The sequence below is a fragment of the Mugil cephalus genome, chromosome 16, assembly GCF_022458985.1.
Source record: "Mugil cephalus isolate CIBA_MC_2020 chromosome 16, CIBA_Mcephalus_1.1, whole genome shotgun sequence".
In the NCBI taxonomy this organism is placed as follows: Eukaryota; Metazoa; Chordata; class Actinopteri; order Mugiliformes; family Mugilidae; genus Mugil; species Mugil cephalus.
In genome coordinates this window covers 23206504-23221623 of record NC_061785.1, presented here as the reverse complement: position 1 = coordinate 23221623, position 15120 = coordinate 23206504, and the positions used below count along the sequence as shown (strand labels likewise).

The window sequence follows — 15120 nt, the reverse complement described above, 5'->3', positions numbered from 1 at the left end:
TGAATAAACACTCTAGTACATAATTGTTTAAAATAAACAGTCAAGAAAAACACAAAGTTTGAGTTTTTCCCACAATGCACCGGGAGAGAACGAAGGCGCCTTTTGTTACCCATGCAACAGAAACACACTGGATTTGTAGGACACTGCGGCCGTTTTTGTTTTTGTAGTGCCGGTCGTTTGGGTTAATTAACGCCGACATGGCTCCGTGCAGCTTAATGACAGCGAGTGTTAGCCTCCTGGCTAAGTCCTTCAGCGTGTTTTCCTGCACAAGCACCCTGGCAAGGTAGCTAACCGGAACCTCCTCTATTAGCTGGCTGTTGTTGGCTAGGCCTGATTGAACCTGCTAGCTGAAAGCCGTATCATCCTACACGCTAAACGTGTTTATTTTTGGAAACGTACCAAAGCTTTAATAAGACCGTGTCGGACAGAGTAGCCTTAGTTAGCATATGCAAAGGTTGTCGTAAAGCGGAACGTGAGTAGAGTGCTGCATGGTTCAGTTTATGCTGCTATTAAATAACAAGTTAGTTAATTGAGACTTTATTAGTAATCACAGTTTATTTTAGGGATTTGCAAATTTCTTAGGTGCTTAAAGGAAGTTCATATCTAACAGAGAATCTACTGTGTTGATGGTTAACCTATAAGGTTCAATTGAAATCTGGTTGCAGTAAAGATAACGTTAATGCATGTATGGACAGACGTGGATATGGACGGAACATGTCTTGTGCAGTAGTTTATAGTCTTGCAGATTAATGCTGCCTGGCTGTTTTCTATGATTTGAGACTGTAACATGCAGGTGACTAACACCAATGGGCAATCTACTGGGGGTAGAATGAGGAAGAGGAGAACCGATTCACTTAACTAACAGTTAAGTGTGTAATTTGTTTTGTTAACAAAGCCCCTCATGGAAGGCTACAACCCACAAGTATTTCCTTAATGGAGCTCCAGACTATGTTTTTATATCAGGAGCACTGTGGCCCCTTAATGAAAGTATTAGTAGTGTAAAGTCAAGAAGGGAATTTTTTTCCGCACACATGAATCTGTCCAATGGTATCACTTTAATATTTGAAACTTTTGGTCATAAGACCTTCATCAGAGCATCATCAGCCAGAAAATGAAAGGGCATGACATAAATCGTCCTGCATCACAGTTATTCACAAGTTTGCCCATTTTAAATGTGCCGCTGATGAATGGTCTGCAGATAAATAGACAACTTTCAAAAATTATAATGTGCTGTTTTATTCTAATATCAAGGTGATACTGTCAGTAGCATTTCTGCCATTACAGTACAAGAGTCACAGCTTAATAAATGCATCCATAGATTCAAATCAAGGCTGTGATCAGTCCAGTTTTTGCATTCTTCAAGCTGATGCTGTGTGATGCTGATAACTAGTGTGTCATGTTTAAACTGTGCACTGCCAGTTGCCTCTGCGATACTGGTTTTCCCTGCATTTTAGACTACATACTGGGGAACAGAATTAAACTCCACGCAGATTTTAGGCTACATGGTAATTGCCCTTATCATTTGTTAACAGTTTGGGCAGATACAACTTAAAATATGAAATGTTGTATCTTTGAGCTTTAAAAGCTTTGAAGAGTTCCAAAGTCTTAATGTTCACTGTAATGTTACTATAAATATTCCAAAACTCTAAAGTAGATAAGGTTTTGAGTTACAGTTTTTAAATCCTTAGTATAATGCTACAATGTAACAAGCATAGAAAAAAAAATGGTAATATGAGTGAGTAAGCAGTAAGGCAGTTACATCATGTTTTGGAATGTTCATCAGCTTCACAGACCTCAAAGGGTATGGCTTTGGATGGTTCTTTGTTTGAGCAAATGAAGAAGAAAAGCAACCAATTTCTCATTGAAGAAACTGGAACGAAACTTTGTTTCTGTTCTCTTGAGAGGCCATCAGTTTATGCAACCGCTCATCCAGAGAGAAACAATGCTGGAATCTTTTCTCTATTCTGTGTTAATGTGTGTGTCTATACACTGTCTTTAGGTGTACCGGTGTTCTTCCAGCTGCCTATTTCAACACAGTGAAATGTTTCACCACTCAGATCAAACCCCCTCCAAAGAGACCTCTGAATGGATACATGAGATATTATTTGCAGCAGAAGTCATTAGTGATGCAACAAAATCCAGGTAAATTTTGCAACACATGTGTTTGCCACAGGTCCAGTTCCCCTTGTTTCAGCTTTGTTTTTTAATACTCCGTGACGGATGACGGAGCCTACATAGATGTAGTTTCACATCATGATTCATGATACTTGCAGTAACAGCAGATGACCAGGAGGATATTGAGCCAATTGAAGCAACCTGAACTAGATTAGGCTGAGTGTTTTGTATTTGTTTTTGTTTTTTTTATTCCTAAGCCAATGTGTCAAATAATACATTTCTGTTGTCAATAGTCAGTTTACAAATGTCACTTTCAGAAAGCAAATCTGTGGATATCGTAAGGAAGATCGCCCACCAGTGGAGAATGTTGAGCCCAGAACAGAAACAGGTATCTCTAATGAAACAGACTAAATTGTATGCTTTTAAATTCATGTAGCAATGTATGTCATTGGTAGTAAGTTGTAAATCTCCTCAGATACTGATCAAGAAAACACAGGCTGTTTCCTCTGTTGTTATACATGTGGCTTATGGCAGCCTGTTGTTCTTACCAAAGTTTGTGTTGGTCTCTCCCTTGTAGCCATTTCAGGAAGCCTCTTTGAAAGCCAATGAGCAGTTCAAGTTGGACATTGAGCGCTACAAGGCACAACTTACTCCTGCACAGCTCCAGCAACAAGCACTGGAAAAGAGGCAGAGGATGACCAAGAGGAAGGCCATCCGAAGGAAGAAGGTAAGAGAGAAGCTAGTTGATGGAACACAAAAACTTTCAAAGTGGATTTTTAGTTTTGTGCATTTGGTTTAATTTATTTGCCATTTTCTGTGTAGTCAGTCAATCCTCTGGTTAAAAACCAAGTAATTCACACACATTCCCCTATAAAACTAAACATGATCATAAAATGGTTAAGCTGTTGAAACTTATGTGATGGCTACACTTAGTTATGTAACAAAACAATTATATTGCATGGTGCTTAAGCGCATACACTGTTCATGGCGATAAGAGAGAAAATATGTAGTGGTGAAGAGTTGGTTGCAGTTTCAATTTAGTGTGTAAGTGTTCAAATTACTGGGTCTTGATGTATAAAATAAAAAAAAATAATTTACAGGGGTGCACATTGTCTTGTTCTCAGGGGAAAACTTGGTCCTCACCTTTTTTTAAACATATTTTTTCCATGATGACCAAAAACAGGATGTGCATTAGAGATGAGAGGCAAGAGTCTGATAGGCAGGATCTGTACTTTTTTTAATTTTTGTTTTCATCATATGTATTTGTGAAAACCCTCTCTCACTTGCAACACTGTTCAAAGGCAGTGTAAGGGAAAACCTGCACAGAGGAGGGTGCCAAATAATTCCCAGGTTGTTTTAAACACATTAACTTTCTCAAAGTGGAGACTCTGTCAACAGACATGCTGGCCTTTCTGTAAGTAAAAGCTTAGCAATTTTATGATGGATTGATTAAATGACTCACAGTATGGGGCTGTGCAATCAGCTGATTTGGCGCAGTTCTCCAAGGTGAGGGCAGTGCAGAGAACCCAGAGAATCCCCGATGTCTACCCTCTGATGAACAACCCCACTCTAAATCCACACACGGAACAGCTGCTCAAGTCTGCCCACTATGTCCTGTGCTTTTCTATTGGCCCCCAGATTAATTAATCAGAGAAAATCTGAACTGAATTCTCCAATGCTCGACACAGAAATGATCTATACAATGTCCTGCTCCCGTCCTGCTTCCTTGTTAGGTACGCAACTTGAGTTACAAAGTCTGATTTGGCGCACATTGCTTATTTTGATTGAGCATGTGCACCTCTTGCATAGTCGACACAATCACTGCCACTGATGAGTGGATGCCAGGTATTGTATAGCTACATGGTTCACACAACCAGAACTTGAAATTAGGACATATTAGTCAGCAATCTGAATTCTCAACTTTTGAGCTATGTGTATTTCACTGCCTGTGTACACGTTGCAGGAGTTGACCAACCTGGGGAAACCCAAACGCCCTCGCTCTGCGTTCAACATCTTCATGTCAGAGCACTTTCAGGAGGCCAGTGGAGCCACGTTGCCGGTAAGGAACCACAGCACCTTAATAAAATGTTTGGAAGAACTGTTCAAGGACAGTTTGTCATATAACGGTGTGAGGTACTAGAATTAAGTATAAAGGTCTTACTGGAGGTAATATTGAGTGGACTGATCTACGTCTATCTAGACAAACCAAAATGAAAAAAATATTTCTAGCTAGAAAACAACATGACAACTGATAAGGAGCAAGAATGTAAGAATAACTTGCATGAACAGTTTTGTTTATAAGCCATCCTTTTCCTTTACTTTAAACTGTAAATAACTCAAATTCTACGTTAAAATACAATAAAAAAAAATGTCAAACTAAAAAAAGCAGGTGTGTGGGTTTAAGTTCTCATTTTTGGTTCTCTAATGCCACCAACTGGGGGTGATAAAGGTTCTTTTTATAGATATTTTTGTGAATCTGATGCATCAACAAAGGGAGCAAGTCAAGTAGGGTGTAGATGGTCAATTTTGTGCAGTTAGTTTGGTGAGTCTGATTTAGTTCTAGCAGACTTTGGGCAGAGAAAATGGTAAAGGCTCAGGATGTTTTTACACAAGATCCACTGTTTACCGATTGAGTTTCTTCCGCTTGCTTCTCTGTTCATCTGAGACCTGTGTGTGTTTCTACTGGAATTCTAATATGTTCTAATCCCCTTTTTGTGTTAACCTACTTACTTACCTAGACTTACTTTAAAAAGTCACTAGGTATCATGACTTCAACTGGACACATAATTGTATGCTTACATAACAATGGGAGATTTCCATTGTTGGCATTGAACTATGCTGCTGATGTTCTTTCAGGCAAAGATGAAATCACTGATGGACGACTGGAAGAATCTGTTCAGTCATCAGAAACAGGTTGGCCTCCACACAGTCACTACGTGTCTCTTGTTATTGTATTTCTGTGGCCCATCAAGTGACGTTTGGTGCTCACATTTCCTCTGTTGCCTCCACATCTCAGATCTACACACAGCTCGCAGAAGATGACAAAATCCGCTACAAGAACGAGATGAAGGCATGGGAGGACCACATGGTGGAGATTGGACGAGAAGACCTACTCCGAGATAAGACCCGGGCAGCCAAGAAGAAACTTGCTACTAAAAGTCGAGCAACCAAGAAAATAGTGAAGAAAGCCAAACCAGCAAAAGAAGCTGCTGCAAAAGGAAAGTCAAAAACAACCGCGAAAACCAAGAAAATTAGCTCTGTAAAAACTGTGCCTCAAGGCTCCACTAAGAAGACATAAGCTGTGTTCTTCTGCTGGGTCCAGAGGAAAGGAGTTGCGATCACCTAGGGCTGTGGTCTGCTTTGGTTCGATCTCTAACTTGAAATTCACAGAGTTACCAGTTGTCATGAATGCCCGTTATGTTCAACAGGACAAAGTCTTCACAGCATTGAGACTGATAAGGTTCATTTGAACCCATCAATGTCTTTGTTTAGTGAATATTATTAAATAAATATTAAATAAACCCTGAAAGCTATTTTTTTTTACAAAGTACAGTGTGAGTTTATTCCTCACCCTTTCTACAAGCCCACAACCTCTAATTGATTGGTTGGTAGACGCCCCTAGAATGGTGCAGAGTAGGACTGTTCTAGGCTTGAAAAAAACTTACTGGATGAAATGTAAACATTTCAGAATCTTCGACATTTGAATGAAGCAATATTTATTGACATTTTGCAGTCTGCGATGTCTGGAAAGCCACAATGTGTAAAACAATTCTTCAACAATTCTTCTTGCCGTCCCACAAATAACTCAGTTTTCTATTTTTGGCCAATAATATAATGTGAAGAATTAGCCTTGTCTCACTCTGTGTTTTATATTATTTTATTTTTTGTTGTCAAACCCATGAAAAGTTCAAAAGCAACATGCTCATTTTTGTACTTTTACTTCCCTCCAAGGTACTGCTGACAACTCAAGACACCTTGCAAATATCCAGTTTGATTTAAAAAAAAAAAAAAATAGTCTGTAATTTCTTAAATCAGATGGTGATTGTAGTTTTGTTTTTGGACATTTTTGTAATTTGTTTATTTTTTGATTTCAGTAGGGAAGTCCTGAAGTACTGCAAGATAAAAACAGTTTTGAACTTTTCCTGCAGTTTATTGACAGTAACTGATATGGTTGCATATCTCACAAGCAGCACTTACTAGCTAGATAAGACCGTACCACTGGTCCCACCTGGTCCAGCATGACTGAATTCTTCAGTATTATTACTGTTCTCAGTGTAGCATAAGCTTTAGTCGCAACTGTGAAACCTGATATTTGTCAGTAGATAATATTTTTGATGCCGCAAATTTTAAACACTGACTTCCAAATTTACATTGCTCCCGCCAGGCTTTTTATATGACACATTTGTTTGCTGTAACTCATCCAAGTACTGACATTTTGATGGTGTACAGGCTCAGTTTGTCTTGATTGTGAAAATCAGGTTGAATCCAAAAAAACAAAAACGGAATTCTTCCCTATCCAACTGTAAAGACTGACACTTCACAATAATGAAGACCATATTTTCAGTGTTGATAGTTGCTTGAGAATGTATTTAGTGCTGCCACATTCATACTGCGTCAACTACAGCTCTTCTTGCTTTGTGCTGTGTGTTTTTTAAATAAACATTTACATTCACTTTTCTACTAAATGGCCTTTTATGGTGCTAAGGAAACTACGCAAGGGATCCCCAGTGTCAAGACGAATTCAGCAATTTTGAGATCATAGGTACAAACATATAAGTGTTATGTGACATACCAAAGGCTCCTCCTGTGAACACGTTGGAGGACAAGTGGAGGCTGCAGTGTAAACAGGTCTGACAATATTATAAACAGATTTATAGAAAATATCTAAAGATTATATTTGAGTATACTGTTTATACTGTATGTGATACAGGTGTTTTTGAGTTGCATATGAATATATCAAGAGCAGTATCTTGATTAAATTTGACTTAAATGAGAGCATGTGGGCATGATACTATTTTCTCTCCTTGCATTGTGATTCATTTGTGCGCACAAGACAAATAACCCTATTGACCCTTCTGCAGGTGTCTTGCAGCCTGTGGAAGCCTTTGGGTCCTACTGTAAAAGAATGCACCAACAGCATTTATGTGCATTTTATCTCTGGAGTAACATCCACATCACTGCCATTGGCATACAATGCACATAAATTGGCAATGACATTTATGTAAATCCCACCTCTACATAAATTATCCAAACCATGGGCATGGATTCTGTCTTAAAATGCATGCAATGACGTTTTGACCACTCAGTCTAGTAAACCCTATATACAGTTGGTTACATTAAAGAGGTCTTTTTTGGTGAGTAAACCAGTATTTACTGTAACCAGTGACAACTAGGTGTACTGACCCCACCCTGGGTACACTTTTCTCTACAATGGTAAGTGATATGCACTACTAAAACACAGACATATAAAATAACTGAACTCTGTCCCCTGCTGACCCTTCCACACCAATTTACTCACACCTCTCAACAAAGACTGTTCCACCATCACCACCACTGCACTGCTGGACTGGACACTTTAAGGTTTAAACGATGTGTTTGCACAGTACTACGTACTGAATGTTGTACTACTTTAATAATATTGGGTAGCTACTACTTATTATTTATCTGTTTAATGCTGATTTTATCTTTATTTATCATCTGCCATTTCCTCGTTTAAATTATGTTAGTTCCTGTGTATAGCCTACTTACATTTAACACACAAGTCCATCTGTATAATACTATGTTCATAGTATCAATCAATCATGTGTATCATGTGTATGGCTTGCTCACTCACCTGTATTGCTCTGTACCTGTACATGTGAAATGACAAATAAGTTGAATCCAATCTAATCTGAATCGAAAGAAGGCAGGAACCAGTTGCAACAGACAAAATCTAAACAGACTATTAGACCTAATGAGACATGGTAAGGCTCAGGCTTGTGGAGTGTGATGTGGAGCCAAGAAGATACATAAAAACTAGTGTACATACGTAACAAATGGTTGAAGTCAACCAGGATCCACTCAAAGTGAACCTTGAGCTGGAAAAACAAAGGTGTCCTGCTGGTCCCCTGCCAGAGGTGATTGAAAACAGATAAGGCCAAGTGTACAGAGTATTTATATTATTATTTTATATAAGAAACTCCAGTTGGATCTCATAAGTCACTGGAAGTCATGGACATGTTAATGTGTGCTCTGGTAACAATGATGGGCCCTCTGAGTCATAACAGTTTTTATCTCCTTTGCACTGTGTTCATACCAGAGAGAAAAACAGAAACATTCAAAGTGGGGTTTATTTTCAAAACAATTTATTCAAACGATTTCACAGACAAAAATATAAAAGTATGGCTACCTAAATGGTAACCTCCACAGCTGCCCTAAAACCCTCAGAACAGAGGTGTAACATCAGACCGCCACTTCAGTAACATTTCCTCCTCTGTGATCTGTTTGTGAGGTCATCATTAAATCAAACCTTCAATCAAATCTTTACTCATCATATGGAGTCTCTAAAGTTCTGGGTCCTTGCTGTGTTGCAGCTTGTCCCAGTAAAGCCTGGAAGTCAGGAGACAGGACTAGCTTGTGGTGGACGTTTCCCAGCACCATCATGTCACCAGTTCGCCCATCAGACAGCCGCACAGACACCAGTTGCTGCAGAGAGAGAGAGAGAGATGGCTCCTGTATTAACAGTGATAGAGTGACTTTCTTATTCTTCTTTACAACATAGTGACTCAGGAGTACTGGCACCGTTCCTCAGCTTGGAGCAATGAATGTTTTTATAACAGCAGACAAAATCGTTGGTTTCTCCCCTGCAGACCCTCCGGGACGTTTACTCTTCAAGAACCAGGGAACGGGCAGGGATATGGACAGTTGAAAAGGTTTAGTGTGACCAGACACAGAGCCAGCCTCTTTCCTAGTGCTGTTGGTCTTGTAAATAGTTGACCAGTGTCCCTCTTTACACATCTGTCACATTAGTAATAGTGTATTACCTAATTTGTGCAGCGCTTTTAAGGATTAATAATATGTGCATTGACACCAGAGACACCAACAACAGGAACTAAATTCCTTGTGAGTCTCTTGCACTTGTAAACTTAAGAAATGAAGGAAGAGGATTTGAATGTTAAAAAATTACAACTTATGAGATAAACCCTGTAATCATTTTAGAACTTCTTTTCACATACTCGTCCAAATGTTACGGCCAGTTTAGAATCACTAATTAACCCAACGCATGTCTTTGGACTGTGGACAAAACTTGACTGGCAGGTTTGAACCTGATGGGTCAAAAAAAATAAAAATCTTTGCATGGGTTATATTTCTCTGACTCACCCATTACCACCGTATGATATCACGTAAAGTTTTAAACAAACACATTTATGTTACCTGCAGGAAGGAGAATGCAGCTCCCTCTGAGACGTCCAAGACAATGTCTCCCAGCTTCAGCTCCACCTTTCCTGACTTCCTGATCTGCAGTTTACCCAAACGTCCTTCAGGAAATTGTGATAGCACAGGACAGCTCTCCTTCACCACAGCCTCCTGGGGGATTTATTGGGAGTTGTTAACATTTATTGTCTGAGATCTGTACACAAGAGTATAAAACATGTGGCCATGTGTGGTCTAGCATTCACCCTTATTCAACCTTAAAACATGCTCATCGTCTCTTAACTCACTTGTGCTTGAAGATGCATAGTCCTCTTGTCTTCAGGCTTGCAGTCTTTCTTTGTAGCTTTCCCTGCTATGGATCCAGGAGTAGGGTCGACCTTCAGTCCAGACATTTTGCCTGGCATACAATCAGGTAACTGCATGAAGAACAGCTCTTCTGTGCTGGAGAGGCTGAGATCATGGAGCAATTCAGCCAGTGATGGCTGATCTGGTTTAAACAGCTCTGTCCTGCTGTGTCTTCCCATTCTGGCCTGAGCTCCACAGGGTGGAGGTCTGAACAGAGGAGGGTTGTCTGGACCTGCCAACATGACAAGCAAGAAGAATAACTGGTGATGTACAAGCACAGAGCTTCTGCTAGATCAGACACTGGAGGAAGTCATTATATAGTGGTATGTTCCTTACAGCGTGTCCTTAATATGTCCATGACCTGTGTTTTATCATGAAATCATGATAAATGAATCATACCTGCTACACTGATACAGTAGTACTTAGTTTGATGTGAAACTCAGTCTCGGCCGGGGAGGTTCATGAGCTCAGAGACAGCCTATCACACTCAGTCAGATTATACTGTGAAATCCTTGACCGTTTTTTTTTTCCTCACTGAAATGAGCCAATGTTAAAAGGCATGTTAGATTATTGACAGCAGCATTGGTAGTCAGAGGTGGTTTTCTCACATGTTGTGGCGTTCAGTGTTGGACTCTTGGTGAAGCTGCTGGACTGACACAGTGGCAGCTGGATGGGCTTCAGCTTGGCATCATTCCTCAGACCTGGATCATCTATGAACTGTAGGTGCACATAATAGAACACACATTAATTCTTATGAACCAACAACATGAGGATTATTATTTTTATTGTGGATTCTGATTCAGTATCACTGACTCACTGGTTGATCATTACAAACTTACACAGCTATACAAGGTTGAAGTTATATGGTATAATGAGTTGAGACTCCTGTGACGCAGCCGACAGCTACGTTTAAAAATAATCATGGGCATATGTGTGAAACTCCCTTAAGGTCAACCTTTCTTCCATGTGAAAAGAGGGAACAGAAAATAAACGGAACCACTACTAATAATAAAGATTTAGTTCTGTATGCTCTCAATAAGCACAATATAATACAAATTTGATAATAAATCAAATGTGTTTTTTTTTCTGCTTCCCAGGGGATGTGTCTGATGGTGACCTCATGATGGTGCGGTGACCATGGCAGGCCGTGCTCTGATGGGTGGGAGGAGAGGGACGACAAAGGTGGGCCGTTCTTTCAAATGAAGCAGAGTTTTTAAGGTTTTGGTAGAGATATTAATTTCTACCTTGTGCTTACCCTAATCTATTTCTGGCACAACAATCTTCTGCCACAGCAAATGAAATACTATGAACAAATAGTAATTATTAAATAATAATTCAAATATAAATAACTTATTTAAATCAGTGACTGACTGCTGTTCACTAGAAGAGCATAACAATAGCCAGTGTCGACAGGAGGCATGACTGCAACAAGGCTCATATGCTATTGTTTTGAGAGCTACTTCAGAATTTGTGTAGCCAACCTGATAGATTTCCAGGGATGACAGCCTGAAAGATAAACCAACTTCCTCACCTACAATTTATTTTTTTTTTTTGGCATAAAGACACTACTGTGTTGAGAACTGATAATCTGCCGGGCCAATCAAATCATATGGGCGGGCTTTATGTGATGATGGGCAGAGGAGTAACATTTTTTTATTTACAATTTAAGCATGCTGTTTAGACTACCGCGTTTACGGTCAAAAATATTGAGATAAAGTTGAAGGCACTCACATCATCTCTCTGTAGCTTACTTAGCATTTCATCTTCATCTTCATAATCTTCTGACTCTCTCCTCTCTTTCTTCGGCTGTTTGCCGACAGCAGAGGTGGTGGGGTCATGCAGGTCTGTAGCACCACGCCAGCCTGAAGTGAGATCATGCATCTGTTAGTGGACTTCTCATGTGCATGTTACAAGTCAACGCATATTCGAGTTAAGAAAAGCTGTGCACCTGTTTTGCGTGTAGTATCAGCAGGCCCCTGTTCAAAGATGGAGTGGGACTGGATGGTCTGTGGCCTCTCTTTCCTTCTCCCTCTGTTTTCTCTCCTCCTTTCATCCTTCTCCCTTCTCTCCTTCTTTGGAGCCACATGGATCTCTTCCTTTAACCTAAGGAAGAGCCAGAAATAATGTCCACATTTAACGTCACACCAAATCATGCATTCATTCACTGAAACTATTAAACAGGGGACTGAAATAAGTTACTCACTCATCTTTACTTTTCCTCACAGCATGGACATTGGGTTCAAAGGTTTTCTTCAAAAAGGGAAGAAGAAAACACAGTAAATATGAAACACTGTTTACACCAAGTTTTAGTAGGATTCAAAACAAAGATGACATAGACCCATGGGGGCGGCTGTGGCTCTGTAGGTAGAGCGGGTTGTCCATGAACCTGAAGGGTTAGCCCTGAGTGTGCCATATGCTGAAGTGTCCTGAACCCCCAGTGGCTCCCAGTGCAACTGGCACTGGTGTGTGAATGTGTGTGTGCTCGTGTGAGCGAATGGGTGGATGTGTGTAAAAGTGCTTTGAGCACCTCTGAGTAGGTAGAAAAGCGCTATATACGCTATATTATACCATAATACGTATTGTATATATGTAATACGGTACTGTGTTGTTGTAACTGATAGAGATAGATAATATAGAAGCACCTTAACATAAACAAAACATCTTACATGATGTCTTGACATAATTTTGTGCTATCGCTTCTGTGAATATTCTTATTCATATATATCCAAAAAACGAAGCTAAAACAAAGACAGTTGAACTCATTTGGATGAACAGGATAAATTAGATTGCTCTGCTTCTGCCAGCAATGTAGCTGCAGATGTAGCTGCAGCGCAGTGAAGTTTATGCCGTTTAAGCCTACACAAATACATTGCTCAACATCAGGACTCAGCATTCCAACTAAACTTGAATGACATCATTATGAGGACAACAACAGACACATTTAACCAGAGAGGACAGATAGGTTGACAGAGGAGTAAGAGAAAAAATCTACGGGGTCTGAACGTGGAGGGTTAATGGTTTAATCAACCCCAGACTGCAGCCAGTGCCTGGTATAAGATTCTGATTCTTTCAGATTTAGATTCAGAAAACTTTAAAATACAAGACACTTTTAAGGAACCATACATAAAATATATATATACAAAGTCTCATGTGCAAATGTATGAATGAAGAGTAGATGTGTAAAGCCCTGTAACAGTACTATATAAGTCCATTTACTGTTACAACTATATAATAATAGCATATCCAATATGTTTTAAGTGTAATTGTTATTAACATGACACATTAGCAGTATATGATGAGAGGGGCCTGTAAACTTAAATCATTGTACAGCAGGTTTATTCATTTCCCCCAATATGGTTTTACTTGTTCTTATAACTAGTCATTCTTTTCAAAGTATGGTTTGCAGTAACAGGTATATAGAGTGTGGAAATGTATGGGAAGCAATTCAGCAATTAATTGAATTCATTCAACAGTTTGTGTCATTTTGTTTGATTTAGCACTAAACATGCTGCTAAGGGTAATCGTAAATTTACAGTGTTGTTGTCCACTACCTTGTTTTTCTTTAGGGCTCCCCCCAGTGTCAGGTCCCTGGTTCTCAGAGACGGTAGTCTTCCGGGAGGAGCGGAGGATGATAGACTCCTCACACGGCCGGGGAGTACTTTGCCCTGGGTCAGACTCAGACCGGTCCCGCCGCTGACGCCGGAGCAGCCGGGAACACTTGCTGCATCTCCAGAGTCGGTCATCTTCCCCCTTCTTGGGCTTTTTAGTCACCGTTATTCGGGCGTTTCCCCATACCAAAATGCTGCGAACGGTTAAGGGAACTTAACGCTTTTATTTTGGAAGTAAAGTGATAACAAATCCGGTATTTCTTAGCTATTTCTCAGCTGAGTGACTTTACTTTATTCGTTACTTAGCTCTTATTGCGGACACTGTTTCAAAGCCACCACTCCCTCGTTTATCGTTCTCTTTGTACAGCATAGACACCACTAACTTTAAGGAGAACTCAGGTCCATAAGCACCAGACATCTTAACAACAGCAGCTTATTTCCCTCCATTTTGTTCCCACTCGCGATATCAAACCACGCTGGGCCAAAATGAAAAACTATGTACCCACGAAGGCAAACAAATAGTGTACCAAAAACAAACAACGAAAAGAGATTATCATATAGCGGGGTTGCCTCAATGCAAATACGACATGCTTCCTGAAGTCTGCATTCAAATGTCATTTCACTTTCGCCTTGTAACCCAGCGAAGGTTCCTTACGATGTTCGATGAAAACGCACGCAGTAGAAAGAATTAATACGTCTGTTGTTGCATTATTCCAGTAGGAGTTCAGGTTTCAGCCTGTTGTATTTGGTCAGTTAAATGGACTACAGCCTCTTCCGTACAGCGATGCCATTGTTGTTTTTGAACGGCGCTACACTGACTGAACCACAAGATGGCGCTGTTTGTGTGGTATGTGAGAGTGTGACGCCACAGACACAGCGACGGAGTAACGGAAGATATTTACACAGTATTTAGATATAGTTTTTGAGTATTTGTGCTTGTAGTTAGTTTGTAATAGTTACATTTAATTCTGTAGTGTGCTTCTGTGCAAACATTTCTTCATTTTCACACTCAGAAAGGGCCCAGTCGCATCAGTGCTAACCATGATACCACTTTTATTGAACACCAACACCATAAATACTTACAGGACATTTACTAAACATAGGCTATTTACTCCGTTACACTTTACTGTGTAAGTGTGTACTGGTTTGTGAGAGTACATAGTGAAATTTGTGAATCTGGACGCTATATGTATGTGAAGGAGAAAAGGGGAATAGAGGGACAAGTGAATGCATGAAAAAGAGGCAAAATGATAAATAAAGGATAGTGATTAATATAGTGGTAATAATACAGTAATAGTATAATAATATGTGACATATATGGCATAATATGAATGTCATAATTAGCTATGTGTTATATTATTAGATTCTACGTGTTTCCTTCAGCTTGATGTTTGTATCTATGACGGAAGTTTGTTTATCTGTTTCTCCTGTTCTTCCTTTCTCTCTATCTTCTCTGTTTCTACCTGGCTGGCCTTCGGTATATGGGTCCCTCCATATGAGCTGGGTTCTGCTCAAGGTTTCTTCCTGTTAAAAGGGAGTTTTTCCTTGCCACCGTCGCCCTCAGTTCTTGCTCTGGAGGTTTCAGGCCTGTTTTTGTAAAGCGTCTTGAGATAATTTGTATTGCTATTGGCGCTATATA

At 39.8% G+C, this 15120-nt stretch overlaps 2 protein-coding genes across 2 annotated transcripts; one reads left to right on the top strand and one right to left on the bottom strand.

Annotated features, from left to right (window-relative positions):
* Positions 1-73: 73 nt before the first annotated feature.
* tfam (transcription factor A, mitochondrial) lies at positions 74-6788 on the top strand. The gene is made up of 7 exons (XM_047608429.1): positions 74-283; positions 2000-2142; positions 2433-2503; positions 2693-2842; positions 4079-4174; positions 4972-5028; positions 5132-6788. The coding sequence occupies exons 1-7, from the start codon at positions 198-200 to the stop codon at positions 5411-5413; spliced, it is 885 nt and encodes a 294-aa protein (XP_047464385.1). The 5' UTR covers positions 74-197; the 3' UTR covers positions 5414-6788.
* Positions 6789-8442: 1654 nt separating this feature from the next.
* Positions 8443-14310, bottom strand: zgc:171971 (uncharacterized protein LOC569690 homolog). Its single transcript, XM_047608428.1, has 9 exons — positions 14137-14310; positions 13425-13675; positions 12077-12123; positions 11822-11976; positions 11605-11735; positions 10482-10590; positions 9816-10105; positions 9529-9681; positions 8443-8799 (listed from the first exon to the last, which is right to left on the bottom strand). Exons 2-9 carry the CDS (start codon positions 13614-13616, stop codon positions 8638-8640), a joined length of 1239 nt encoding a protein of 412 aa, XP_047464384.1. The 5' UTR covers positions 13617-13675; positions 14137-14310; the 3' UTR covers positions 8443-8637.
* Positions 14311-15120: the final 810 nt, after the last annotated feature.